The 27,960-nt window shown below is 42.9% G+C and overlaps 11 protein-coding genes and 1 non-coding gene across 12 annotated transcripts; 6 read left to right on the top strand and 6 right to left on the bottom strand.

The window, feature by feature from the left end:
- Nucleotides 1-1,043: 1,043 nt before the first annotated feature.
- On the bottom strand, nucleotides 1,044-1,115 carry ATC70_012945. Its single transcript has one exon. It is a non-coding gene; the product is annotated as a tRNA-Asp (tRNA).
- Nucleotides 1,116-1,487: 372 nt separating this feature from the next.
- ATC70_012944 (uncharacterized protein) lies at nucleotides 1,488-3,119 on the top strand (the record flags this gene model as incomplete). The annotated part of the gene is made up of 1 exon (XM_064832113.1): nucleotides 1,488-3,119. The coding sequence occupies one exon, from the start codon at nucleotides 1,488-1,490 to the stop codon at nucleotides 3,117-3,119; it is 1,632 nt and encodes a 543-aa protein (XP_064679816.1).
- Nucleotides 3,120-3,175: 56 nt separating this feature from the next.
- On the top strand, nucleotides 3,176-6,910 carry ATC70_012943 (uncharacterized protein; the record flags this gene model as incomplete). Its single annotated transcript, XM_064832112.1, has 1 exon — nucleotides 3,176-6,910. One exon carries the CDS (start codon nucleotides 3,176-3,178, stop codon nucleotides 6,908-6,910), a length of 3,735 nt encoding a protein of 1,244 aa, XP_064679815.1.
- A 970-nt stretch (nucleotides 6,911-7,880) lies between these two features.
- On the top strand, nucleotides 7,881-9,500 carry ATC70_012942 (uncharacterized protein; the record flags this gene model as incomplete). The annotated part of the gene is made up of 1 exon (XM_064832111.1): nucleotides 7,881-9,500. One exon carries the CDS (start codon nucleotides 7,881-7,883, stop codon nucleotides 9,498-9,500), a length of 1,620 nt encoding a protein of 539 aa, XP_064679814.1.
- A 56-nt stretch (nucleotides 9,501-9,556) lies between these two features.
- ATC70_012941 (uncharacterized protein) lies at nucleotides 9,557-10,009 on the top strand (the record flags this gene model as incomplete). Its single annotated transcript, XM_064832110.1, has 1 exon — nucleotides 9,557-10,009. The coding sequence occupies one exon, from the start codon at nucleotides 9,557-9,559 to the stop codon at nucleotides 10,007-10,009; it is 453 nt and encodes a 150-aa protein (XP_064679813.1).
- Nucleotides 10,010-10,607: 598 nt separating this feature from the next.
- RER2 (cis-prenyltransferase) lies at nucleotides 10,608-14,200 on the top strand (the record flags this gene model as incomplete). Its single annotated transcript, XM_064832109.1, has 2 exons — nucleotides 10,608-10,627; nucleotides 10,846-14,200. 2 exons carry the CDS (start codon nucleotides 10,608-10,610, stop codon nucleotides 14,198-14,200), a joined length of 3,375 nt encoding a protein of 1,124 aa, XP_064679812.1.
- A 509-nt stretch (nucleotides 14,201-14,709) lies between these two features.
- On the bottom strand, nucleotides 14,710-15,183 carry GDA1_2 (Guanosine-diphosphatase; the record flags this gene model as incomplete). The annotated part of the gene is made up of 1 exon (XM_064832108.1): nucleotides 14,710-15,183. One exon carries the CDS (start codon nucleotides 15,181-15,183, stop codon nucleotides 14,710-14,712), a length of 474 nt encoding a protein of 157 aa, XP_064679811.1.
- A 45-nt stretch (nucleotides 15,184-15,228) lies between these two features.
- ATC70_012938 (uncharacterized protein) lies at nucleotides 15,229-15,504 on the bottom strand (the record flags this gene model as incomplete). The annotated part of the gene is made up of 1 exon (XM_064832107.1): nucleotides 15,229-15,504. The coding sequence occupies one exon, from the start codon at nucleotides 15,502-15,504 to the stop codon at nucleotides 15,229-15,231; it is 276 nt and encodes a 91-aa protein (XP_064679810.1).
- Nucleotides 15,505-17,785: 2,281 nt separating this feature from the next.
- Nucleotides 17,786-18,502, bottom strand: gsk3_4 (glycogen synthase kinase 3; the record flags this gene model as incomplete). The annotated part of the gene is made up of 2 exons (XM_064832106.1): nucleotides 17,786-17,902; nucleotides 17,966-18,502. 2 exons carry the CDS (start codon nucleotides 18,500-18,502, stop codon nucleotides 17,786-17,788), a joined length of 654 nt encoding a protein of 217 aa, XP_064679809.1.
- A 2,308-nt stretch (nucleotides 18,503-20,810) lies between these two features.
- On the bottom strand, nucleotides 20,811-22,288 carry ATC70_012936 (uncharacterized protein; the record flags this gene model as incomplete). The annotated part of the gene is made up of 2 exons (XM_064832105.1): nucleotides 20,811-22,121; nucleotides 22,214-22,288. 2 exons carry the CDS (start codon nucleotides 22,286-22,288, stop codon nucleotides 20,811-20,813), a joined length of 1,386 nt encoding a protein of 461 aa, XP_064679808.1.
- A 1,391-nt stretch (nucleotides 22,289-23,679) lies between these two features.
- On the bottom strand, nucleotides 23,680-25,871 carry RAB3IL1_2 (RAB3A interacting protein; the record flags this gene model as incomplete). The annotated part of the gene is made up of 8 exons (XM_064832104.1): nucleotides 23,680-23,792; nucleotides 23,851-24,207; nucleotides 24,260-24,754; nucleotides 24,812-25,084; nucleotides 25,145-25,273; nucleotides 25,323-25,389; nucleotides 25,450-25,711; nucleotides 25,759-25,871. The coding sequence occupies 8 exons, from the start codon at nucleotides 25,869-25,871 to the stop codon at nucleotides 23,680-23,682; spliced, it is 1,809 nt and encodes a 602-aa protein (XP_064679807.1).
- Nucleotides 25,872-26,626: 755 nt separating this feature from the next.
- On the top strand, nucleotides 26,627-27,943 carry ATC70_012934 (uncharacterized protein; the record flags this gene model as incomplete). The annotated part of the gene is made up of 4 exons (XM_064832103.1): nucleotides 26,627-26,806; nucleotides 26,866-27,133; nucleotides 27,186-27,327; nucleotides 27,397-27,943. 4 exons carry the CDS (start codon nucleotides 26,627-26,629, stop codon nucleotides 27,941-27,943), a joined length of 1,137 nt encoding a protein of 378 aa, XP_064679806.1.
- Between the last annotated feature and the right edge of the window lie 17 nt (nucleotides 27,944-27,960).

Here is a 27,960-nt window from a genome sequence, read left to right as displayed (position 1 = left end):
AATGAATGAACAAAGCTTTCTCGATGTGATTCAAAAAAAAAAAACAAAATGACAGGGGAATCTCAACTTTAAGAGTTTGTTAATGACAAGCAGCACTATTGCAGAGTGTAATGTATTTTGTAAACGATCCGTTATTAAAAGGACACACAGCGGCTGGTTGATCCCTCTGTAAAGATGAGATATGGTAAAGGTAAACTAAAGTATGAAAAAAAAAAAATTAGACTTTTTTTCTTGTCAAATTATACTCGATTTTTTGACTGGAGAAAAAAAATTTGATGATGAAAGTAACGCACTACGGTCACAGTAATGCAAAAAAGGCAGTACTTTTTCAGGTGCAAATTGACGTCTGTAGCACTGCAAGTCAGATCAGAAAAAAATCTTTCAAAGATTGACAGCAATTTCGACAAAAGAGGTGTAGCGCGATTCGCATAGACAATTTTTAATCAAATGCTATCTTGTTGTAACTTTGAAAACACGATTAGAAAGAGCATATTCTTCATTTTTGAAGACATTTTCACATCTTGGAGGCTTATACAGCAACTGCTTTGAGGATTGCTGCCATTAGTTTTATAAAATGTTTAAGGATCAGCAACTGGTGGAAAACAAATTGCACTGCGTCTCTATTGCACAGCTCCTTGTTTGACTTTTTATCCGCCTCATCACTCTGACGGACGTTCAAATGTTACAGATGAAGGTCCACATTGAGCTGAAAAGGCCTTTCATTGACAAACAACTGATTTGAGCTGTCAAGAGCTACCATAGACAGATCATGAAACCTTCAAAGGAGGAGTGCGACACTTAAATTAGTTAAGCAATACATCTCAGTAGTTTTCGATAACATTACATTGATGAAGAATGTCTTTTTTTAAGAGAGAAGCTGTAAAATCAGTTGATACCGCTGCATTTGGATGCTACTTAGTCTCAATTTGAGCATTATACCCAACATCTAAAAAAAAAAAAAAAAAAAAAAAAAAAAAAAACTTTAAGCTCAAAAAGAAAATATTTAACGCTACATACACCACTAAACGAAATTTTGCCAAAAACTCTCCGGCGGGGAATTGAACCCCGGTCTCCCGCGTGACAGGCGGGGATACTCACCACTATACTACCGAAGAGAGACGTTAGTCGAACAGCGCGCGATATTAATCGTTCCTTTTTATACTTTTTCGCAAAATCAGTTTTTCCCATCAACTCTTTAATTACTCATCAAGATTCCCCCAAAACAGAAATCTCGTGTCAGTGCCAAGGCTTCTGAACCTTCTATTGCTTCCCGTACTACAGTTACACCTGCTAAGCAATTAATTTTCATTAATTCTGTGCACAGTAACACTACTTTGTCCTCTGGTTCCACTACTTCGTGTCCAAGTGCCACTGCTTTGCCTAACGTTACTAGTTCTAACCTCACTTCTGTTACTCCTGGTCCTACCCCCACGGTTTCGCAATCGAAACGTCCATTTGTGCCTTCCCCAACTTCCTCTTTCGGTGAAATGCCCCAAAAACGGATTTTGACTAAAAAGGGCGTGATCTCTTCTCCCACGGTTGTCAATGCCAATGTCAATGCTCCCCCTGAGGTGATCCCTGCTTCTCGTATCACTCGAATTCCGATTCCCAAGGGTTCTAAGGTTCCCATTAATGCCGAAAAAGCTTTGCCACAACCAAATGCTGCTATTCCTGCTACTAATACCACTACTGATCCGTTGATCAATACTACTGCTGTCTCTTCTAACACTGCTACTACTACTATTATTGATCTTCCTTCTGATACTTCTACCGTTGCTTCTTCAACTACTTCTCTTGCTGACTGGGCAATCGATTTTCAGGTTCAATTGCGAGCTATGAATACTCGATTTGCTGCTTATGAAAATCGGTTGAATGAAGTTGAACGTCTTACGGCTGAGAATGCTCAGCTGAAATTTGCTCTGTCTGACGCACATCAGTTGATCGCAACACTTCAGGAGGAGGTGAAGCGACTTAACAACGTCTCTGTAGATGCCGTTATGTCTGATGTGTCTGGTGTCTCTGCCTCTGGTATTTCTGGTGATTCTGGTGACTCTAATGACTCTGGTGTATCTGATGGTGCTGCTGGTGCTGCTGCCTCTGGTAACTCTGGTGCTTCTGGTGTCTCTGGTGTCTCTGGTGTCCCTGGTGTCTCTGGTGTCCCTGGTGTCTCTGGTAACTCTGGTGTCTCTGGTGTCTCTGGTGCTGCATTTGGTGTCTCTTCTGGTTCATTCTTTGCTGGTAACTCTTCTGTTTCCAAGTATGCTTCTCTTCCTGCTACAGCAGCTGCTTCTTCCACTCGTGTTGCCTCCACTACTCCTACTCCTACCTATAACTTTTTGGCAGCTGCTAAAAAAGGTAAGAATAGCAAGCAAAAATCCAAGTCAAAGCCTTCCCCTCAAAAGGTTGAGGCTGCCGCCCGCTTCTTTTCTGACTATCCTGAGCAATATGAGCAAGGCTATCGATACATCTACTTTCGTAGTCGTCATCGTAAGTCTTACAAGGCTGTTCGTGAACAATTGCATACGTTGAAAGTCCAAAACTGGCGTGTTTTGGATATCCACTACCCTGCTCCCAAGGCTGTTGCCCTTTTGGTCCATCATGAATATGCCAAGGAGCTACTTGATACTCTTGCCAAAGCTAAGGTCCTCCCCATTGATGCTTTTGATCCTCGTGATCCAACAATTCTGGAGGATCCTCGTCTTGTTTCCCTTACTGAAGCTGAGCGTGTGGAGAAGGCTATCCAGGTTCATCAGGGTCGTATTCTGCGTGGTCTTCAATACTTGTACCAGCATGCTGGTCGTCGTCCTATTTCGATTGCTGTTGCTACTGACTTTTTCCACAAGAAATGGATCTCTAATGATCAATTGCGTGAGTTCAAGTCTAATGGTTCTTTTACGATTAATGGTGTGGTGTCTGGTGATTCTGTTTCTGGTGATTCTGGCTCTGGTTCTGATGGCTCTGGTTCTGGTGGTGACTCTGGTGCTGGTGGTGACTCTGGTGCTGGTGGTGTCTTTGAGACGGATAATGAGAATGTTACCATGACTGATGCTGCTAATGATACTGGTTCAACTGTTTCTGCTTCCCTTCCTGGTGGTGATAAACCAGAGGCACCTCAGTAATGAGTGACTCTCGCGATATCACTATAACCATCTGGAATGCTAATTGTCTTGATCGCATGACAATTAATACTGTTACCCAATCCCTTCCTTTGTCCTCTCTCATCTTTATAACCGAAACATGGCTTCTTCCTCCTCTCCATCTCCCTACTTCGTGGCAGCAATTCCATACCTATGGTTTGCCTGTCCCCAACATGCGTCGTGGTCAAATGGGAATCTCGTTGCTGGTCAATCCTGATTTTCCTTACCCTGTTACGCATATTCCTTCTGTCTCTCCTTATGTATTATCCTGTCAGGTTGCATCCACTTTGATTCACTGTGTCTATTTGCCTCCTACTGCTTCTTTTTCTGACTCTGATGCACTAGCTGTACTCCGTGATCTGCCTCTCCATCCTAGTCCCTCCCAAACAAACACAATCATATGTGGTGATCTCAATGCTCGCCATGCTCGTTTATTGGGTGATACTAAGACTACTACTAGAGGTACTCTTCTATATGAGTGGCTGCTTGATACTGGTCTCTATTGTTGGAATGCTTCTTTTGCTTTTGGTGAGCCTACACTTGTCAAACAACGTCGTCGTCGTATTGTCCATCACGATGATGCGAATGTGTCGTCAAGTGCTAGTGCTTCTGGTGTTGTTGGTGCTCCTGTTGGTGTCCCTGATGGTGCTGCTGCTGGTTCTGGTGTCGTCTCTGGTGTTGTCTCTGGTGGTAGTGGTGTTCTTGGTGCTTCTGGTGTCTCTGGTCGTGGTCCTGGTATTGGTGTCTCCCTCGATGGTGGTGCTGTGTCTGGTGTTACGGCTGATAATTCTGATCTGCTCTCTGATTCTAGTGATGATAGTGACTGTACGGATGATGGTGAACCTGTGAATGATCCAATGTCATACATCTCCTACGCTGCTGGTAGTATCATTGACTTGTTCATTGGTACCCATGGCCTCTTGCATCCTTCCTTGATCGTACACTCTAATATGAGTATCAACTCTGATCATCATCCTGTGTCGCTGTCCTTTGCCTTTGATTCTCCCCCTCCTGTTCGTGTGGATCACCCGCGGTGGATGTGGAATCTATCAAAGTTGGAGGACCCAAGTTGCTCCTATGCTCCTCTGTTTGCAAATCGTATTGCTCCCTTTCACGATGACCTGGTGTCTCTGTTGCCCTCTACTGCCTGTCCTGACTTTGATGCATTAGGTAATACTCTCACCGATTGTATTCATTCGTCCTTGACAGAGTCTGTGGGTCGTCGCTTACCAAAGCCTCCTGGTAATGCCTGGTTTTGGACCTCTGATTTGCAAGCTGCCTTTGACCTTCGTGAGCATCTCCATACCCGCTGGCTTCGTTCTCCTAACCCCTTCGAACAATGTAAACGCTGGGGTGAATATCTTGCTGCTAAGAAGGCATTCCAAAAGGCTATTCGTCGTCGGCGTCGTCAAAGCTGGAAACAGTTTTGTACCAAGATGGCTACACAGCCTTTAGGTGATACTACTGGTACGCTCAAGCGGATTATCCGTGGTCGTAGTCTCAGTGCTCCTTTCTCCCACCCTGAAGGTCCTGTTGCTGCTGCTTCTACTATGGCCCAACACCTTCGTGGTATCTATGCTGGTGATTCCCTGCTTCCAAACCGGCCTAATGCTCCTCCTACTCCTCTTGTGCCTCATTCTGTGGATGAATGTCCGTTTGATGCCGATGATGTTGACTACTACTTAAGAAAGCGTTTGGCCAGGCGGCGTGCTCCTGGTGGGGACCATATCCGTGCGGAAATGCTCCTTCCTATCCGTGAATCTCTGGTGCCTGTACTTTATCTGTTGTTTCAGCTGTGCTGGCGTTGGTCTCGTACTCCTGCTTCTTGGCGATTAGCACAGGTGGTGCCAATTTACAAGAAGGGTGATCCTCTTGATCCTGGTAATCATAGACCCATCTCTTTGACTTCTGTGTTTCGAAAGTTGTTGGAACGATGCCTTTATGATCCTTTGGTGTCTTCTGCTCCTGCGTTGGATGTGGTGCAAGGTGGTTTTCGTGAGCGTCGTGGTGCTCCTGATCAGGCGCTCTGTCTACATGAACTCTGTCTTCACCATACTCTTGATTATGGTTCTCCTCCTGTTTTGGCTTTTCTGGATATCAAATCTGCATACGATACGGTTGACAGAGCTGTCATTTGGCGTGCTCTCGAAACGTATGTATCAGATGCGATGCTTGGTCTCCTTCAGCATTTGTTTGATGAAGTGTCTGTTCAGGTCTTGGTGTCTGGTGCTGTTTTTGATGGTTTTCGGCCTGGTACTGGTGTGTTGCAAGGCTCCATTTTGAGTCCTTTTCTTTACTCCGTGTACATCAACTCTCTGCCTGCGGTGTTGCGTGCTCCATTTAACCCTCGGGTGGTGGAGCGTCCTCCTCGTTTGTATAACGGTCTTTGGATCAATAGTTTGATGTATGCTGATGATGTGGTGCTAATTGGAACTGCCGAGTCTATGCCTTTGTTACTTGCTCGTGTGGAAGCTCATTCTGTGTCTCTGGGTTATCGGTGGAACCCTCTGAAATCTGTCGTCCTCAATGCTGGTGTTGGTGGTGGTGCTACTGGTGTCTCTCCTGGTCTTGGTGCTGGTGTTTCTCTGTCTCTCTATGGTCAAGCTATACCTACTGCTCACTCTTTTACCTACCTTGGTTTGCCGTTCAATGTGAAGGGTAGCTTGGACACCGATCTCTTATTGACTAGAAATAGTCAATCAGCGTTAGGTGCTATGCGTGGTTTGCAATCTCTTGGCCTTCATTCTGCTGGTTTCTCCAAGCTCCTATCTGCTAAACTGTATGCGGCCTTTATTCGGCCCAAACTTGAGTTTGGTCTGTCTATTTCCTGGTTCTTGAAACGTCATTTAAAGCTTTTGGAAAAAGCTCAAAATCAGTGTCTCCGTCTGGCTTTTGGTGGCCATCGTACCTCTTCCGTCGTGGTTTTTCGACATTTAACCAATCTTCCCACTATGGAGGAACGTGTTGATATTCTGACTAGTAAAATGCTCTGGCGGGTGCATACGCAACTGCCTGGTGATACTCTTCTTATGGTTTTGGCTCCCTCACTTGTGTCCTTCAAGCATCGTTTGAACAAGTTGGCCGTCAAAAATCCAATCTGGGATCCTACTTTTGCTGGTGGTGGTGCTGATAATTCTCTTGCTTTGGATCGTCGTGGTCTTGCTGACAAGATCAAGGTGTATCGTCTTGATTCCCTCCAATGTCGGTTACATCCTGCTCCTCCTGTTTCTCCTCCTGTTCTCCTCTCTGCTTGTCGTCCTTCACTCATGGTTGATCCCATCCTGTATCTTCCAATGTCTGTGTTTGACCGTAGTCGTATTCTCCGTTGGCGCATGGGATGGCTACCTGCTAGGCCAGTTCCATGTCGTTGTGGTGCTCCTCACGCTAGCCGCAACCATCTGCTAGAGTGTCTTGGTGTTGTTTCAAAGCTTTTGTTTACTGATGATCCTCTTGGTGCTGGTTATTTGCCCAATCCTCTGGACTTTTGGCTCAACCGACTACCTCGTATGCAACCTTCTGCCTCTAAACTTGTGTCGTCTCGCTCCTTTTGGTCTGTTCGCTGGCCTGTCATGCTCCAAATCTTTTTGGATATTGACATGATCTGTCATCCTGATGCTGAATTTACTGGTAAAGCTCTGGACTTGTCTGGTTCTGCCTTTCTCGACTGGTTGACCCCGGTTTCCTCAGCTACCTCTGTTTCGGGTACGCCTTCTATCTCTTCCTCAGATAGTGCTGGTATTACTGTCGCTATTCCACATCTTTTGTCTCACTAAGATGCTGTTTCTCTGCTGTCCTTTTCCAACTGTTTTCGTTTGCCTTTTTTTTGAACCAAGGATTTAATCTTTAAATTTTTTGTTATTTTTTATATTCTCTTTCCGAATTTATTTCCAGCTGTCATCATTTTGATCCGCACTATAATGAGCACTTTGCCCTACAGGGACGCAGCTCCAATATTATATCTTTTCAATAAACATTTCAACTATACTACCGAAGAGAGACGTTAGTTGTTACGATGGTAAAAGGATTTTGTGGTGGTGCTGATTTCAAGAAGCGGTATCTGAACTCTGAGCCTATTAGAGTGCTGTTCCTGAACTAGTGTTCAAATCGATTATTCTTACATTTTTTTATTTTGACATATACACTTGAATCTATACAACACATTGGAAATAAATCGAACTTTCTTACGTTTAAATCTTTTGGGTACATAACTTTATATATACATTTAATCGCTGAGATACTGTCTACATCAAGGTTATTGCAACACATCAGCAACTTAAACAGCTTTAATTACTTGGTTTTGTCTCGGGATCAACTATTACTGCAAGATCTTCCACACATTTCGCTACACATTTCACAAAACCAGCACCGCAGAGTATCATAGTCGAACAGCGCGCGATATTCATTGTTCCTTTTTATACTTTTTCGCAAAATCAGTTTTTCCCATCAACTCTTTAATTACTCATCAAGATTCCCCCAAAACAGAAATCTCGTGTCAGTACCAAGGCTTCTGAACCTTCTATTGCTTCCCGTACTACAGTTACACCTGCTAAGCAATTAATTTTCATTAATTCTGTGCACAGTAACACTACTTTGTCCTCTGGTTCCACTACTTCGTGTCCAAGTGCCACTGCTTTGCCCAACGTTATCAGTTCTAACCTCACTTCTGTTACTCCTGGTCCTACCCCCACTGTTTCGCAATCGAAACGTCCATTTGTGCCTTCCCCAACTTCCTCTTTCGGTGAAATGCCCCAAAAACGGATTTTGACTAAAAAGGGCGTGATCTCTTCTCCCACGGTTGTCAATGCCAATGTCAATGCTCCCCCTGAGGTGATCCCTGCTTCTCGTATCACTCGAATTCCGATTCCCAAGGGTTCTAAGGTTCCCATTAATGCCGAAAAAGCTTTGCCACAACCAAATGCTGCTATTCCTGCTACTAATACCACTACTGATCCGTTGATCAATACTACTGCTGTCTCTTCTAACACTGCTACTACTACTATTATTGATCTTCCTTCTGATACTTCTACCGTTGCTTCTTCAACTACTTCTCTTGCTGACTGGGCAATCGATTTTCAGGTTCAATTGCGAGCTATGAATACTCGATTTGCTGCTTATGAAAATCGGTTGAATGAAGTTGAACGTCTTACGGCTGAGAATGCTCAGCTGAAATTTGCTCTGTCTGACGCACATCAGTTGATCGCAACACTTCAGGAGGAGGTGAAGCGACTTAACAACGTCTCTGTAGATGCCGTTATGTCTGATGTGTCTGGTGCTGCTCTTGCCGGTGTGTCTGGTGTCTCTGCCTCTGGTATTTCTGGTGATTCTGGTGACTCTAATGACTCTGGTGTATCTGATGGTGCTGCCGGTGCTGCTGCCTCTAATAACTCTGGTGCTTCTGGTGTCTCTGGTGTCTCTGGTGTCCCTGGTGTCCCTGGTGTCTCTGGTGTCTCTGGTGTCTCTGGTGCTGCATTTGGTGTCTCTTCGGGTTCATTCTTTGCTGGTAACTCTTCTGTTTCCAAGTATGCTTCTCTTCCTGCTACAGCAGCTGCTTCTTCCACTCGTGTTGCCTCCACTACTCCTACTCCTACCTATAACTTTTTGGCAGCTGCTAAAAAAGGTAAGAATAGCAAGCAAAAATCCAAGTCAAAGCCTTCCCCTCAAAAGGTTGAGGCTGCCGCCCGCTTCTTTTCTGATTATCCTGAGCAATATGAGCAAGGCTATCGATACATCTACTTTCGTAGTCGTCATCGTAAGTCTTACAAGGCTGTTCGTGAACAATTGCCTACCTTGAAAGTCCAAAACTGGCGTGTTTTGGATATCCACTACCCTGCTCCCAAGGCTGTTGCCCTTTTGGTTCATCATGAATATGCCAAGGAGCTACTTGATACTCTTGCCAAGGCTAAGGTTCTCCCCATTGATGCTTTTGATCCTCGTGATCCAACAATTCTGGAGGATCCTCGTCTTGTTTCCCTTACTGAAGCTGAGCGTGTGGAGAGGGCTATCCAGGTTCATCAGGGTCGTCTTCTGCGTGGTCTTCAATACTTGTACCAGCATGCTGGTCGTCGTCCTATTTCGATTGCTGTTGCTACTGACTTTTTCCACAAGAAATGGATCTCTAATGATCAATTGCGTGAGTTCAAGTCTAATGGTTCTTTTACGATTAATGGTGTGGTGTCTGGTGATTCTGTTTCTGGTGATTCTGGCTCTGGTTCTGATGGCTCTGGTTCTGGTGGTGACTCTGGTGCTGGTGGTGTCTTTGAGACGGATAATGAGAATGTTACCATGACTGATGCTGCTAATGATACTGGTTCAACTGTTTCTGCTTCCCTTCCTGGTGGTGATAAACCAGAGGCACCTCAGTAATGAGTGACTCTCGCGATATCACTATAACCATCTGGAATGCTAATTGTCTTGATCGCATGACAATTAATACTGTTACCCAATCCCTTCCTTTGTCCTCTCTCATCTTTATAACCGAAACATGGCTTCTTCCTCCTCTCCATCTCCCTACTTCGTGGCAGCAATTCCATACCTATGGTTTGCCTGTCCCCAACATGCGCCGTGGTCAAATGGGAATCTCGTTGCTGGTCAATCCTGATTTTCCTTACCCTGTTACGCATATTCCTTCTGTCTCTCCTTATGTATTATCCTGTCAGGTTGCATCCACTTTGATTCACTGTGTCTATTTGCCTCCTACTGCTTCTTTTTCTGACTCTGATGCACTAGCTGTACTCCGTGATCTGCCTCTCCATCCTAGTCCCTCCCAAACAAACACAATCATATGTGGTGATCTCAATGCTCGCCATGCTCGTTTATTGGGTGATACTAAGACTACTACTAGAGGTACTCTTTGTGGAATACATCCACTATGATCTGCATTCCGACAGTTCATCCAGTTACCAGATCTAGATATAAACTGTATGTACACTGGATTAGATGTACGATACCAATTTATACTATAAGAAGATATGGACTTCAGATACGCTAGTACTATAAGATTCATACTATATAAGATATAGGCTATAGATGGCACCACGGACATGGATGGCACTATAGACTTATACTTGTATTCCGACATTGACTACGGATGTTTACCATATCTGGATAGGCACCAAGATTAATGCAATATGAGCTTGTTGCTTCAGATGTGCACTTCATGATCCACGCTATAAGACACATGCTTATATCCGTGATACTAGCTACAGATACTTTATGTACTACAGACTTGTACTATATATGAGACATGCTATAGACATGCATACGATATGCTATAGACATGCCATATATCCAGATACATGCTAAAGATGTATGCTTAGCGATATACACTCAGATATGTACTATTAATATAGACTAAGAAGACTGTACCTATCGGATACATGCTACTAGATCGATATTAATTATCCTTATAGAAAGGATAGATCAGGGTACTTCGGATGAGAGTCTAATTATTCATCCAGACAGAGCTAAATCATGATTAGCTTGCTGGAGTTGTCTTTTAGCATGATTAGACATTAGTTGATCTGAGTTGACTTATTTGTCAATCTAATTAATAGAACTTTTATCCATTGTTATAGTATATAAGAAGGATCATCTACCTGGCCAGTAGAGAGACTTCAGTTTACTTTACACCTGTCAGTTTGATAATAAAATATACCTTTATCAAGTTGACATTACTGTTTTTTTATTCTTTTTTTTCCGTGAATTTTAGTCTATCAAGCCTCAAATTCCACACTCTTCTATATGAGTGGCTGCTTGATACTGGTCTCTATTGTTGGAATGCTTCTTTTGCTTTTGGTGAGCCTACACTTGTCAAACAACGTCGTCGTCGTATTGTCCATCACGATGATGCGAATGTGTCGTCAAGTGCTAGTGCTTCTGGTGTTGTTGGTGCTCCTGTTGGTGTCCCTGATGGTGCTGCTGCTGGTGCTGGTGTCGTCTCTGGTGTTGTCTCTGGTGGTGGCTCTTTTGATGACTCTGGTGGTAGTGGTGTTCTTGGTGCTTCTGGTGTCTCTGGTCGTGGTCCTGGTATTGGTGTCTCCCTCGATGGTGGTGCTGTGTCTGGTGTTACGGCTGATAATTCTGATCTGCTCTCTGATTCTAGTGATGATAGTGACTGTACGGATGATGGTGAACCTGTGAATGATCCAATGTCATACATCTCCTACGCTGCTGGTAGTATCATTGACTTGTTCATTGGTACCCATGGCCTCTTGCATCCTTCCTTGATCGTACACTCTAATATGAGTATCAACTCTGATCATCATCCTGTGTCGCTGTCCTTTGCCTTTGATTCTCCCCCTCCTGTTCGTGTGGATCACCCGCGGTGGATGTGGAATCTATCAAAGTTGGAGGACCCAAGTTGCTCCTATGCTCCTCTGTTTGCAAATCGTATTGCTCCCTTTCACGATGACCTGGTGTCTCTGTTGCCCTCTACTGCCTGTCCTGACTTTGATGCATTAGGTAATACTCTCACTGATTGTATTCATTCGTCCTTGACAGAGTCTGTGGGTCGTCGCTTACCAAAGCCTCCTGGTAATGCTTGGTTTTGGACCTCTGATTTGCAAGCTGCCTTTGACCTTCGTGAGCATCTCCATACCCGCTGGCTTCGTTCTCCTAACCCCTTCGAACAATGTAAACGCTGGGGTGAATATCTTGCTGCTAAGAAGGCATTTCAAAAGGCTATTCGTCGTCGGCGTCGTCAAAGCTGGAAACAGTTTTGTACCAAGATGGCTACACAGCCTTTAGGTGATACTACTGGTACGCTCAAGCGGATCATCCGTGGTCGTAGTCTCAGTGCTCCTTTTTCCCATCCTGAAGGTCCTGTTGCTGCTGCTTCTACTATGGCCCAACACCTTCGTGGTATCTATGCTGGTGATTCCCTGCTTCCAAACCGGCCTAATGCTCCTCCTACTCCTCTTGTGCCTCATTCTGTGGATGAATGTCCGTTTGATGCCGATGATGTTGACTACTACTTAAGAAAGCGTTTGGCCAGGCGGCGTGCTCCTGGTGGGGACCATATCCGTGCGGAAATGCTCCTTCCCATCCGTGAATCTCTGGTGCCTGTACTTTACCTGTTGTTTCAGCTGTGCTGGCGTTGGTCTCGTACTCCTGCTTCTTGGCGATTAGCACAGGTGGTGCCAATTTACAAGAAGGGTGATCCTCTTGATCCTGGTAATCATAGACCCATCTCTTTGACTTCTGTGTTTCGAAAGTTGTTGGAACGATGCCTTTATGATCCTTTGGTGTCTTCTGCTCCTGCGTTGGATGTGGTGCAAGGTGGTTTTCGTGAGCGTCGTGGTGCTCCTGATCAGGCGCTCTGTCTACATGAACTCTGCCTTCACCATACTCTTGATTATGGTTCTCCTCCTGTTTTGGCTTTTCTGGATATCAAATCTGCATACGATACGGTTGACAGAGCTGTCATTTGGCGTGCTCTCGAAACGTATGTATCAGATGCGATGCTTGGTCTCCTTCAGCATTTGTTTGATGAAGTGTCTGTTCAGGTCTTGGTGTCTGGTGCTGTTTCTGATGGTTTTTGGCCTGGTACTGGTGTGTTGCAGGGCTCCATTTTGAGTCCTTTTCTTTACTCCGTGTACATCAACTCTCTGCCTGCGGTGTTGCGTGCTCCATTTAGCCCTCGGGTGGTGGAGCGTCCTCCTCGTTTGTATAACGGTCTTTGGATCAATAGTTTGATGTATGCTGATGATGTGGTGCTAATTGGAACTGCCGAGTCTATGCCTTTGTTACTTGCTCGTGTGGAAGCTCATTCTGTGTCTCTGGGTTATCGGTGGAACCCTCTAAAATCTGTCGTCCTCAATGCTGGTGTTGGTGGTGGTGCTACTGGTGTCTCTCCTGGTCTTGGTGCTGGTGTTTCTCTGTCTCTCTATGGTCAAGCTATACCTACTGCTCACTCTTTTACCTACCTTGGTTTGCCGTTCAATGTGAAGGGTAGCTTGGACACCGATCTCTTATTGACTAGAAATAGTCAATCAGCGTTAGGTGCTATGCGTGGTTTGCAATCTCTTGGCCTTCATTCTGCTAGTTTCTCCAAGCTCCTATCTGCTAAACTGTATGCGGCCTTTATTCGGCCCAAACTTGAGTTTGGTATGTCTATTTCCTGGTTCTTGAAACGTCATTTAAAGCTTTTGGAAAAAGCTCAAAATCAGTGTCTTCGTCTGGCCTTTGGTGGCCATCGTACCTCTTCCGTCGTGGTTTTTCGACATTTAACCAATCTTCCAACTATGGAGGAACGTGTTGATATTCTGACTAGTAAAATGCTCTGGCGGGTGCATACGCAATTGCCTGGTGATACTCTTCTTATGGTTTTGGCTCCCTCTCTTGTGTCCTTCAAGCATCGTTTGAACAAGTTGGCCGTCAAAAATCCAATCTGGGATCCTACTTTTGCTGGTGGTGGTGCTGATAATTCTCTTGCTTTGGATCGTCGTGGTCTTGCTGACAAGATCAAGGTGTATCGTCTTGATTCCCTCCAATGTCGGTTACATCCTGCTCCTCCTGTTTCTCCTCCTGTTCTCCTCTCTGCTTGTCGTCCTTCACTCATGGTTGATCCCATCCTGTATCTTCCAATGTCTGTGTTTGACCGTAGTCGTACTCTCCGTTGGCGCATGGGATGGCTACCTGCTAGGCCAGTTCCATGTCGCTGTGGTGCTCCTCACGCTAGCCGCAACCATCTGCTAGCGTGTCTTGGTGTTGCTTCAAAGCTTTTGTTTACTGATGATCCTCTTGGTGCTGATTATTTGCCCAATCCTCTGGACTTTTGGCTCAATCGATTACCTCGTATGCAACCTTCTGCCTCTAAACTCGTGTCGTCTCGCTCCTTTTGGTCTGTTCGCTGGCCTGTCATGCTCCAAATCTTTTTGGATATTGACATGATCTGTCATCCTGATGCTGAATTTACTGGTAAAGCTCTGGACTCGTCTGGTTCTGCCTTTCTCGACTGGCTGACCCCGGTTTCCTCAACTACCTCTGTTTCGGGTACGACTCCTATCTCTTCCTCAGATAGTGCTGGCGTTACTGTCGCTATTCCACATCTTTTGTCTCACTAAGATGCTGTTTCTCTGCTGTCCTTTTCCAACTGTTTTCGTTTGCCTTTTTTTGAACCAAGGATTTAATCTTTAAATTTTTTTTTATTTTTTTATATTCTCTTTCCGAATTTATTTCCAGCTGTCATCATTTTGATCCGCACTATAATGAGCACTTTGCCCTACAGGGACGCAGCTCCAATATTATATCTCTTCAATAAACATTTCAACTATACTACCGAAGATTAACTGATGTTGTCGTTTTAATAAATACTGTAAGGGGAAAAACTGTCCCGTTCGTTTAAAATTCTGTCTTTTTGCACAAGTTTTTGGTCATTTCTTTGTATACAAAGTCGAAATATATATCGTTTGAATGTGATAAATTAGTGCTATCTATACATAATTATAACTTTTTCAAAAACTAAAAACCAATGATTTTATTGGTTAAAAAATAAATATATAAAAATGTACATTTTATTATAAAATTATTAATAGTGAGTTGAACCACCTTTGCTCTTGATGGCAGCCTTGATTCAGGCAGGCATACTATCAATATATTTCTGGCACTCTTTTTCTGCTATTTTGTACCACTGAATGTTAATACGCCGCTCTAATTCTTCTTTTGTAGAGGGCCTAGTGGGATACTTATTAAGACGAAGCTTTAGGAGATGCCAGACATGTTCAATGGGATTAAGATCGGGACTTTGGGGTGGCCAATCCATGATTTCGTCTAGGTTAAACCCATTGTCGGCGAACCATTGTTTAGTAATGCCCGATGTATGCGGTGTTGCTCTGTCTTGTGGAAATCGCACATCAGATGGTGTCTTCCCAAAGTGCTCAAGAGTGTCGTTCAATGATGTTTTCGAAATATCGACATACAAGCCCGAGTTTATTGCGTCTTCAATAATGGTAGTACCATAACCAGGCCCCTCCGCTGTTATACAACTCCAGAAGATGACCCCACCGTCATTTCCCTGCAACTGAGACTTGACTTGATACGACTGCATGATTCGGCCACCATTCGTTCAGTAAAAAGAATTACCATCTGAGCCTCAAAGGTTTATTCTTGTTTCATCCGAAAACACCCAACGACGCCAATCAGCAATAGTAAGATGCCTATGCTTTTTAGCCCACGCCAATCGAAGCCGCTTGTTTGTCTTGCTAACAAAATTGGTCTTTACTTTTCTACGAGATTTAAGTCCATTTCGTCTCAATGACTTGCGGATGCCATTAATTGACATATCATGGCCCATCGATCTTAAAATCTCTTGTGCTGCTCGGGGATTATCTAAAGCACCTGATCGAAGTCCTCTTGACACTAGGGACATAGTTTTAGCACCAAGTTTTTTCGGTCTTCCGCCAAGAGGTCTAGCTGGGTCAGGGCAATATAGTTTTCTGAGCCTTGTAAGAGTAGAGTTACCCACTCCTGGATACAAATTCTTTATCTTTGAGAGCGAAAGACCACGTTGGAGCAAAGATTGGAGAATGTTGCGCAAATCTTGTGTGAAACGAGCAGGCAAAATGAAAGTTTTGAAAAAAAATAAGAAAGCAAAGAAATAAAGAAAAAACATGAAGAAACTAGCTTCTTTTATACTTTTAGAGTGCTCCTGGGATATTAAATATCCTGAGCATACCGCGGGTAGTTTTTTAGATTTCTTCAATACGTCTATTGGAAGTAAAGATATCAACCATTTTATATCATCCAGAATTACCCACCTAACATTTTTGCCACGTCTCACTTTAGCTGGTTATACTGGGATTAAAATATAGTCCAGCCATAAGGTTTTTATGTTGCTGTAATTCCTATAGGCTGTTCTATCGAACGCAGTATGGGGTAGCTTTGTTTTCTGACGTTTGGCAATATACTGGGTAAAAGTCAAGATTATTTGAACGAACGGGACAGTTTTTCCCCCCTACAGTAAAAGCCTATATTGAATAAATTCATGCCTACTAAGAGCCGGAAACGTGTATTATTATCGTTCGTCTTGTATTTATATTACGTACAGTACAAGAAGTAGTCTGTAGCAAGTCTACAACAAGTCTATTGAGTAATATGTAGAGGCGATTTGTTGGTACTTTAACCAAAAGTGTATAGGAAATGCTATTTTGTTGATACGTTAGCCAGAGTGTGTCTGTGGGAAATAATATTTTGTTGGTATGTTATCCAAAAAAAAAGAGAAAGGCAAAACAAGCGCTGCCGGACCAAAGTGTGTCTATAGAAAATCATCTTTTGTTGGTACGTTAAGAAAAAAAAGGAAGTTTTTTGTTGGTACGTTAGCCACCCCAGGGGCGCCTCATACTTTTTGGTCGAATTTTGTCCATTTCTTTTGATCCCCAAAAAGTTGAGCAAAGGTGTCAGGAAGTAACGCCTAGATGAGAGCAATTGTTTGGCGCTATTCTGACGATCTAAAACTACCTGGAACGCGAGAACACACAGCTCAAATGCACACAAATTTTGCTGCATCAGGGACACTAAGGACTAAAAAGGGATAATATCTGTATGATACTTGCCTGTATATGAAGTAGCTACATGTCAGGTTTCTCCGCTAATGATCTAAACCATAGCTTGAAAAACCACCATCACATATAACCCGCCAAATTAACACCAACAACTCATCAACCAACTCCACTGTTCGATAGAGCCCTATCTCTATCAACCTGTGTCCGATTACCCAACGCGATCTCTCACTACAGGCCGTTACTCCTCCTGTAATCCCATCAGAAGATCCTTACACCACATTTTGCCTCCGCCGTCCTCTCACCTCCACTACGGCGCCCGAGAAAGCCAAACCAGTTAAGAAAGCTGTCGAATCAATCAAGCCCTCTCCCCTCGCCACCAGGCAAGCAAGAGACCTCTCTTGCAACCAAAGAACCTAATTCCAATGAGCACCTCATGCAAGCTCTCAAAGAGCTATTCTTACCAAAATTCGATCTAATCTCTTTTGAGATTCAAACAGTCCAGTCCAACATTCAGAACCGCTTTCAAGATCTTGAAGACGCTGTTGACCAGATTAACGATTACATGACGCATTTGCAGGTACCGCGACCCACAAAACTGTCCCAATGTTTAGCAATTTTAACTTTCAGACCTTACCGCCGGACGAGAAGTTATCCGATAATAATGAATTTAGTATTTTCTGAGAGCTGAAACTGTTTCTTTTTTTATATTGTTTAATTTGTACAAGCATATAGCTGTAGGGGCACAAGCTGTGATTGGCCAAAGTCATTAGGTATATTGGGACAGTATTGTGAGATCTTTTGAAAAATCAAGTTTTATTATTTTATAGGATCTTAATACTTTGTCGATTTTCCTTTAGCCTTGATAACGGCCTCAATAGGTAGAGGCATGCTTTCGATAACCTTTTGGCACTCCCCCGGCTTCATTTGGTCATACCAAATCTCAGTTACTTGCTCATAGAGTTCATTCATACCCTTGGTTGCGGTTTCATATTCATTAAGACGCCTTTTCTACAAAGCCCACATGCTTTCAATGAAATTCAAGTCTGGAGATTGTTGGGGCCACTGCATGACCTGGTATTATTGTTCCTGAAGGTAATCCTCGACCAAATTTGACGCGTGTTTGGGATCATTGTCTTGCTGGAATATCACTTATTGTTCACGGCGAATTCCCAATTTCTCCATGGAAAAAGTGATAGTCTGCTCCAATTCGTCTTGCAGAAGTTCCTTGTAGAGTGCCTTATCCATATTACCATTTACCTTGCACATCTAGCCAACACCAGCATACGTAATGGCACTCCAAAGCATGATACTGCCATTACCGTGTTTTACCGTAAGCTTGACATGGTGGTTTTGAAGCTGTTCACCAGATCGAATCCAGGCCCACTGTCGCCCATCTGAGTTGAAACGGTTAATTTTGGTCTCGTCTGTCCAAATAACACGTTTCCAGTCGTCAACAGTCCAGTCCTTGTGCTGTTTGCACCACGCAAGTCTCTTCTTGACATTAGCGTCACTAAGCAAAGGCTTCTTTTCCTTCTCGATAGCCCCCAAGCCCGCAGTACGGAGTGCTCTACGAACGGTTTCCAGGTGAAACTTCATCAGGAAATTCTTCTCCAACATTTTTGTGACCTTGACGGCGCTTGAAACCCGTTCCTTGGTTACCTTTCGAACACAATAGCGCTTGTCGGCTTCAGACAACACCCTAGGACGACCACCTTTCGAGGTTCCCAGACCCGGACAATGCTCCATTCTGATTTGGCCAGTAGTAGACTTACCCAAAGACAGTTTTTCAACAATATCCCGAATTGAAATACCGCTTCGAAGCATTGTGATTGCAGAACTAACCTTGAAGACAGCAATGGCTTTCATGGCTTGGTAATCGACCTACCTGATATTTAGAACTCCGAATTGGATAACAGAGACTACTTGCATTACATGAGGCTTTCTTATACGACGCTCTCGAGGTTATTTCACATTGTGGGTTTCAGTTATCGCCGAATTTGTGATTTTTCAAAAGATCTCACATTGTTCTCGCACTACGACCCAACTGATGTTCCCAAAAGGTGAAAAATGCTCTCATATGGGAACATAGGCGTTCCTAAAGATCTATTATAAGTCGGCCGATGTTCTTATGAGAACATCCGAAATGCTCCCATGTGAGCACATCCATATTCTTATATGAGCACATCAGTTTTCAGATATTTGAAAAAAAGAATGCTCCTACCGGGGTCGAACCCACAACCTATCGGTTGTGGATCTGACGTTTTTCTCACTAAACTACTCGAGTATCTTATTGAGATATATTCTTTTACTTTAATAAGTAGTTATCAGGTAGTTTTAAATTGCCATTTTCTCGTGCAATTTATAATACGTTTAGGAATTTTATGAATCTTACAGATAATAAAAGTCTCTCTGTTGCCTACAATATTATAGTTTAGCTGTTAAAACCATTTTATTCATGTGGAAAACTACACCTTCTCAAATGAGAACATCAATGTGCTCATGAGAACATCGATGTTCCCAAAAGAGCGCATCGATGTTCTGTGAGAACATCAGTTGGGCCGTAGTGCAGCTCTCCATTCCTTTGTCACCACTCTTCTTATACCTCCAGAACCCAACAATATTCGTGCAACTACTAAAGCTACTTCTACCAAATACTTCAAATGCCTCCTAACATCTTCCTCTCCCCCCTACCCCTAGTTCTCTCCTTTCTTCTACTCCATGGCGTCAGTTTTGGAAGCTCGAAATAGCTCTGAATGCACGTAATACTTGGTACCAAATCCTCCTCCTCAACAAAATAACCGCCAAAGAACTCCTATACCTTCGTACAGTTTCAGACAAATTCGCTCCTCCTCATTGCACGATCTGCCCTTCTACAACTACCAGCATCGAAACGACGGCGCACTTTCTCTTTTCCTGTTTCATCAAATACACTGTCTGGTCCCAAGCACTCTCCACATACATAGACCCAGGTCTGCAATCTCCCACTTATGAGCAATTTCGATGAACTTCTCCACCTTCGCTCCTCCATTACAGTCTCAACATCGTCACTCTACCCCACACTCATCACGTACCAAGTATTTTCTTGCATTCTTCAAGCACTTTGGAGTTGTCACTACAGATCTATCTTCGACTCCTTTCATTTTGAACCCCTTCAAATCATGCTCTGAATAGACAGGGCGCTATATAATTTAGTTTCCCAAGACAACGTTCACTCACTTCTGTAGCAAAGCACTTTATATCCAGTCCTACTATCCTCTTCCCCAATTCGGGTACGTTAGTAGGACTTTAAACAAAAATTTTTATTAACAAGTAGAGATTGCCCTAATCGGTCCAAATGGGCCAATTCGTTAAAAATTGCTTCATCTATGAATATTGTTCTCAATGAAAATTAAATTTAACTAAATCTACTCTAAGCCTTTCTGCATATAATACGCTTTGTTTTTTTTTTTTTTTTTTTTTTTTTTTTTTTTTTTTTGAAAAAAGTCAAAAACTGACTCTATGGTTGTCATTTTACTAAAAGCGGTTTCGGGCAAAAATTAATCGGCCCATTTGGGCCAATTCTTTCACCCACAATAACTTGTGTACAGCTTTAAGCAACTTTATTAAAAAAAAGTTAGAGAAGCATTTCAGCAACTATAAAGAATTATTTAGTTGTGCTTCGAGCTTCCAAATATCATACAAATGTTGCTTATGGCAAGCCTCACACATTGGTGCGTCAGGGTTACAGCTGCACGATTTCTCAACTCTGGTGCCATTGTTACCCTGACTTGTGGCAAGTCTTGCACGCTAATCGAACACGCTTGTTCCCATTGTGTCGACTCATTGACACAAGCGTATGAGCCATGCGTCTTCTGAGTGGTCTTCAGCTTTCTTCTGCTGCTTCGACGCCGATATTAGCCAGTTTTTGACAGTGCTTCAGCATATTCCATGCCAATATATCCTTGAAAGAAGCATGTGATATGCCCTTTTTTTTCCATCATTGGCAAAGATCCGAAATGAGCTAAAGGCATTTGCTTCGCATATTCCCAAGAAAAAGCCAAAAAAAGCGCATTTCCCACCTCTCAGTTGCGATGATATCGTGATACGAGGCCATTTTATCTCTCAAATTATTTGCAGCATCGACAGAGCCTAAAATTAAAATGTAGATTTGCATGCCTCTATATACTGCTACTATCTACTTACTTTTGTGTGTCTCGTATTCCTCTGCAACCTCGGGCCTTTGAATAGTAATTCTTCTACCGCGAGGTCCTTCGAACACCTTCTCACCTGTAGGGATTGTCGTGCTACATGATGAAATAAACGCTTTGATTTTTTGATCGCGATAGGCACAAGTGAATAGACTACTGACATTACCCACGCATTTGTTCATGGTATAGCAGCTACCATAGGCTTCTTCCACCTTTTCCACAATATCAGTCTGAGGCATTCCACGAGGCCAGTAATGGCGCTTACACACTTGCATGATGGAGAATAAGCCAAGGTTGAAAAGCATTATGACCATATCGGGAGATCCAAACCAAGAGTCAGCAATTACTGTTCTTCTACTACCAAACCAGGGCTGTACCAAACGCTTAACGGTCGCAGTCAATTTCTTCATGCCAGGCTCGTCGCCAAACTCCTTGGACACTGGGTCGCTGACTGTGTCCATTCTGAGGATGCAACTCGTATGGCAATTAGCTAGTGTTTTAAACTCTTGGCAGATAGGATGAGGCTTACGAGGGGCCTTCTTTAAATTTGGCATCCCTATACCAAGCCATTGATTCATTGATTCATCTATCACCAAATATTTTCCTGGCGAGATGCACATGGGCATATGGCAAATGAAGGCGCTAATCGTAGATCGGATTTGATATAGTGGGTCGGTTAGCTGTTTTTCTTTGCTGGGAACTTCAAAAACATGCATTCTCATGATATCGTTGAATCTTTTGAAAGTCATATATTCGCTGAAATCTATTGTCATCGTAAAGCGGCTAGATCCTTGCTTCCAGTAAGCTTTGCGGTCATCATGCTTGACCACTGTCATAACGGTCAACAGAGCAATCCACATCAAGTACTCGGCAAAAGTGATATTGGTCCAAGAATCAAGCGTATTTCTTGCATGAACATTAGTGTTTCCTATGATCAAATGAAAGTGATCTAAAGGCAAGAAGAACAAGAAATAGTCCAAAGGGGAAGAAACTGATGCATAGTTCATGCTTAATGTGGACTTGGAGCAAAGGTCTGAGCCAGATTGTCGTAAACAACTGTGGACAAATACTTGACCTTCGGTCCACCCGCCAGAAGTCAAATCAATTTCTTCTTCCTCTTCGTTGTCCCCTTCGATAGCATCTTCTAGCATATTTTCGGTTGTTGCCATATCAGGGATGCTTTGAGTGCTGGCGCTGCTGGAAGTGCTAGACTCCAGTCGTCGAATGTATTTGAGGCAACCGCAGGAAAGGGACAATGTGATACCAGGTGCTTCATCCAAAATAACATGGTACTTGACCTTTTCATTGACTGTTGAACGGCCAACGGTTTTCCCTTAAAGCACAATCCAGGTGTGTTCCAGTCATGCTTTGCTTGCAAAATAGTTTTTACGTCTGCCCTGTTGATAAAACGTTTGTTGACAGAAACAAGTACGTTAACATCGAGATTGGTGTTGGCTGGAGGCATAATATATAATTTGAAATTTAAAATTTTGTTAATATTGAATTGAACGTAAACAATGGTATTGCTTAAAAAAAATAATCTCAAAAAAGGTATAAAATAACTGCTTGGCTCTTATAGTTTATGAATATCATATAGAAGCATGGAAAATATACATGAACAAGCATAAAAATATTTATTACTCCTCGGCCCATTTGGGCTGACCTAATCTCTATCTGTTAATAAAACAATAATCTTCCTTAAAAAAAAGCTACGTGTATATGAATGTAGAGCATCAGATCCACGGAGAGTATGAAGGGTTTTTATGTGTAAGTGAAAGGTCAAAAATGAAAGTAGCAGTATTTTGATAAGATACGCAAGAGCAATCAGTAGCGCGAGCTGTCACTGTGCAAGTTGGTTTTTACCGAAGCGAAGCAAAGGTAAAGAGCCATCCGAAGCATAAACAACATTTGTCTATAATAGTATTAGCATGATGATAGCAAGAGTAAAAAAAAAAAAAAAATACTCCTCTAAAAAATAAGAGATGATGACAGATACTAAAGTAAATGTCAACGTGTTGTAACATAAGTTATCACCTGAAAAAGACACTACATGCTCAGCAACAAAGAGCTATTATTCTTTACGCATGATTCGCAAACCATGTGTTGAAACACTGTTCTGGTCCATCAACCACTAAATAACCTACCAACAATAATATACAAAATAAAGGAATAGCTGGCAGCTACTATGGCGTGCATGATTTGGCCCTACTGAAGAAAATGTCTATGAGGAGCGACAAAGAACAATGCTCAAAGCGTTATTGTTTACTGTCATTAAATTATTTTTTCATGTGCTTTTTTCAGAATGATGCTTGCATGTATGATAATTTGAGCAGTAATATCTCCAAACATGCATTAATAGACTGGTATAGTACCGGTGTTGTTAATTAATATCAGTTTTATGTTTATAAAATGAGATTTGTCTGATATTTTGACAGAGTAACAAAAAAAAAGGGGGGGGGGGGGGAGGGTAATTGATCGTTATGAGTTTTGCTTTTTTTTTAATGGTTTAGTCGCCTTCTTGTAGTTGGTGTTTGTAGCTTCACTTAAAGATGGCCGGACACTTGAGATCAGTTCGTTGTTCTCTTATAATGGCATTGCCTCTGTGTGCCTGATCATGAGGCTCGGCATGATGGCTATATTGGCGAGAAGTGCGTAAGAATTAGCAATTACTAATGAAATCACAAGTGAACAACCAGGTAATTTAGACATATACCATAGTGAAATTATTAGTGTTATATATATATATATATATATCTGTTTATTCAAAAATAAAAACGAAGTTCCAAATGCTATGAATGGCAGTACAAAATATATACAAGTTTAAGATGCAAGTGAAACAGCAAGAAAAAAGCTACTTTAGCACTTATCTTCCAAAGGAGTGGTCCGTTTGGCCTGCTGTAACGGCTTTTCTTTTAACGTAGCAGCATCATCAATGATTTGCTCCATCATCGATTCGTCATCGCGATCACCTATAAACACCGAGTTAATGAATAGGATAAAAGTAATACTCATGCACACTCTATGTACCTGTATTTGCACTCTCATTCTCAGCCTCCATCTCTTCCTCAGGCACCACATTCTCCAGGATGTATCCCTTGAGCTGTGTAGAGCACAAAAATGCCAGTGCTCCAATACACACAGCAGTGATACCTAGAATATGCATGGCTTCATCATACGCTAATGCAACACCCTTGTATTGCTCTTCAGGTAAAGCCAAAATTTTCGGAATGCTTTTTGTTATCGTCAAGGCATTGTAATTTCCAGGCACATACTTTTGTATCAATCTAGGTAAGACAGAGTTCCACACAGCGCCAGCAATGGTAGACCCTATGCTGCCAGCAACAGAGACACCTACTTCAAATAATGCTGTGACGATAGCAACATCTACGTTCAGTGTGCATCAGCAACAGAGACACCCCAACCCATTATAAATTACCTTTTTGCGGGACCGAACCTTGAATACCAACGAGAACAGGATAATTGAGAAACGCAGAGGAGGCACCAAAGATGATCTGTGCCATGACAATAAACACCTCAGGCGAGCTCATCCTTCTTGCAGGTATCATGAGTCCAGGGCCCAACACAGCTAAACAAGCACCAACCCAAACAAAAGGGCGCCATCGTTGCGTGCGACGAATAAAGTAACCTATGAATATGGGCAACATGACATTGGCACAATTTTCACCCCGTTCCAGATAAGATGCAATCAGTGGCGACACTCTTTTTGTCACTTGTAAATAGCTCAAAAAGTACTGCAGATCCATCATGCTGTTGATGGTCCAAATCATAAACAAGGTCAGTGTTCCCCAAAACGGGTTTCTAGACTCCCAATGTGTCAATGGAATAATCGGTTTAACGGCAATCTTCCACTCCCAGTAGCCGAACAGCAACCACGTGACGCCTCCCGAGACCAAGCACCCAATGACTCTACCTAATCCAATATGGTCAGTCATCCGTGCTCTGACAAATGTTATAGTAATGGACTTACTGCTGTTCCAGCCGCCCCAAGATGTAGCCAGAATAAGGGGTAAAAGAATCAAAAACAAGCCGGCAACAAGCAATAAACTGCCTACAAGATCAATCTCGCTGATAAGCCAGGCCGTCTTGTCATAGAAGCTCTCTTTGCTCTCTGGATTAGCTGCTTTGATAGACTTTGTTGACCCTTTTCTCAATAGACCTGATTTCTTGGCTCTGCATTGGAGACTCCAGAGTACTGTCAGAAGCGGAAAACTAGCCACAAAAATGACGATGCAAATGTGTCCTATCAGTTCACTTGCGTTCAGACATCTTGTTGATGGTTAATCCGATAGTAATGGCTCACCGTATCCCCAGCGCCATTGACCTGAATTGATAAATGTCTGAGCAGCAAGGCCACCAGCAAACAAGTTGATGATGATGGGGAAATTGTAAACGGCCAAAATCAAGGTTCGATTAACTAGACCTACTGAATCTGATACGGATTGGAATCAGACAATAAGCTGTTTGAAAAATACACAAACCTCCAATGAGAATGGGGCCTAGAATGTACACTCCCGAATAACCAAAGGAATATATCACTTGTCCACCCTAATGAGAGTGGTTTAGTCACCAGCACCATTACAACAACATCCATAACCACGGGCTTACAATCAGCATGTTGTAATTGGTAGCGCATGCCATGATAATGAAAGAGACAATAAACATGCACACAGAGAATGTATACGCCGTAGCTCTTCCTGTAATGTCTGACAGTTTAGAGTACATGGGTTGTAACGCTGTTTGTAGTATACTAAGCACTGTGCCCAAGATGCCTGAGATGTTGTTTGCTTGAAACACACTAGAGACAGTGGATGTGATGGTGTTTGTAATGTTCTTTTCCCAGGAAATTACCCAGGACATCAGCAATAAGCTGTAATGTGTCAATGCTTATTACATATAAAGAGTGGGGACGTTTACCCTATAAACATGATGGTTCTGTCAAAATGCGTTGACACCAGCTTGGATGCCTGTGCGATTTGAATGCCTCTTGCTACATTGCAGTCGATAGATCGATTCATCCTATCATTCATTGTTTGATAAGTAATCTGAAAGAAGGTGTCAACAATCCAAAAGAGCAGCATGGGCATTTAAATACCCATATGAGGTAAAATTAGCACATATTGGGCTAATAGGCTAGTAAAAATTAGATTCAATTTAATCAGGACAATGCATATCCGACTTGACAGATACGACATTCATAGATGAGCAAGCTGAAAAAAAAAGAGACAAGTCTATGTCTAGTGGGCACTGTAGAAGCAACCCGCAGCTCGAATCAAGCTATGCTGCCTTGTAACGTATTTTGCACTGGCTGTGTAATTTGATCAAGATGCATCTGATAAAAGGTAGAATCTATTCTTTATTCCAACCGAAACCCCAGGCCCAATATATATTCCTTTTATCCATCAAATGTATCAGATCGAATAAGCCTTGCCTTGGCACGGATGTTTTTTTTTCTCTTGGCAGGAGGAGGAGGAGGAGGAGGAGGAGGAGGAGGAAGAAGAAGAAAGGGTTATCATATACCCATCTGATAAGGCATGTCTCAGGTACCCATTGTCAGTAGTAATAGATGATAATGCGGTCACTAAGGCAAACGAATAGCAACCCTGCGAATAACAGGCATGGCAAGTCTTTTTCCCTTTGTTTCTTGCATTACACTGATCCATTGCTATGCCAATCGTCCATGTTCGATTCTTTGTAAGCAAACGACTTTTGTATACAGCAAATAGAGGGACACAAAGTATTCGTAAAGAGAATGACATCCATACAGCTGAATACTACTTTGAAAATGGTGAGTAGCCAGCAAGCCTCTTTTGCCACTTGTACCAACCATCGTTTCAACGTAGGTTTACGAAAGGTAAAGCCATACAATTTCCATTTCCGTGCATATGCAAAGGAAAGAATGTTTGGTTCCACAGTGTTGGATTTGTTCATGAAAGAGTATAGAGGTCGATCCGAAAACTATTATGTAAGCACATGGATGGAGAAGAGGAGATTGGGCATTTTGGCTTACATACTACACAACAGCGATATGCCATAGACAAGGGATTGATCACTGTCAACCAACAAAGGACAACGCCAGACACCATCATCAAACGGCAGGATCTTATCAGTCATCTCGTGCATCGACACGAACCGCCAGTGACAGATCAGCCCATAGACATTATCCATCAAGATGACACGATGTTTGTGATAGACAAACCTGGCAGCATTCAGGTGCATCCAAGTGGACGGTACAGACATAACACAGTGCTTCATATCATGCGCAAAGAGCTTGGCTATGACAGATTATTTCGTAAGATGTTTTATACTAACCAAGCTTTGCTCTATTGACTCAAATGACATAGCATCCAACAGGCTGGATAGAATTACTTCGGGGCTGATGCTGATTTGCAAGACATCCAAAGACGCAGACGCATTAGGCCATCAAATGAGGTCTCGAAACATTGAAAAGGAATACATTTGCAGAGTGTCAGGCGAGTTTCCCAGGTAATATATAAAGTGCTGCTGAAAAAAAAAAACCCCCCTCCCCCCAAGCACACACTCAACAGACAGTAGTGGCCGCATCATATGTCAGGAACCCATCAAAACGCTAAGCTACACTGTGTCCCTCAACTATGTTCATCCAGAGGGCAAACTTTGCGCTACACAGTTTGAACGCCTCTCTTACAATGGCCGCACCAGTCTTGTTCTATGCAAACCACTGAGTGGAAGAACACATCAAATTCGAGTGCATTTGCGTTACCTCGGCTATCCAATCGCAAACGATCCGATCTATGGTTACTCGACCGCATGGTCAGATAGATTACTGCCATCTGCATCCACATTCACCGATCCACGCCTTCTTGCCAGTGTGCTGAATACCATGGTAGAGACAGCTCCATACGACTACATGGATGACGACCCCACCAACACAACGCTGCCTCGTTGCGTGCAATGCCGTGTTCCCATCACAGACACAGATCCAACACCTGCTCAGCTCGCACTCTGGCTTCATGCATACAAATACGCTGGCAACGGCTGGAGTTACACTACCAGAAAGCTACCTCCCTGGGCATCCGAATCGTACAAGGAAGAGCCCATCATTATACCAGCCTCATTTTAATTTTATACAAAAGCAAC

The sequence above is a fragment of the Mucor velutinosus genome (assembly GCF_035048745.1).
Source record: "Mucor velutinosus strain NIH1002 chromosome Unknown tig00001571, whole genome shotgun sequence".
In the NCBI taxonomy this organism is placed as follows: domain Eukaryota; kingdom Fungi; phylum Mucoromycota; class Mucoromycetes; order Mucorales; family Mucoraceae; genus Mucor; species Mucor velutinosus.
The sequence above is the reverse complement of the archived record's forward strand: the minus strand, read 5'-3'. Positions and strand labels throughout refer to the sequence as shown.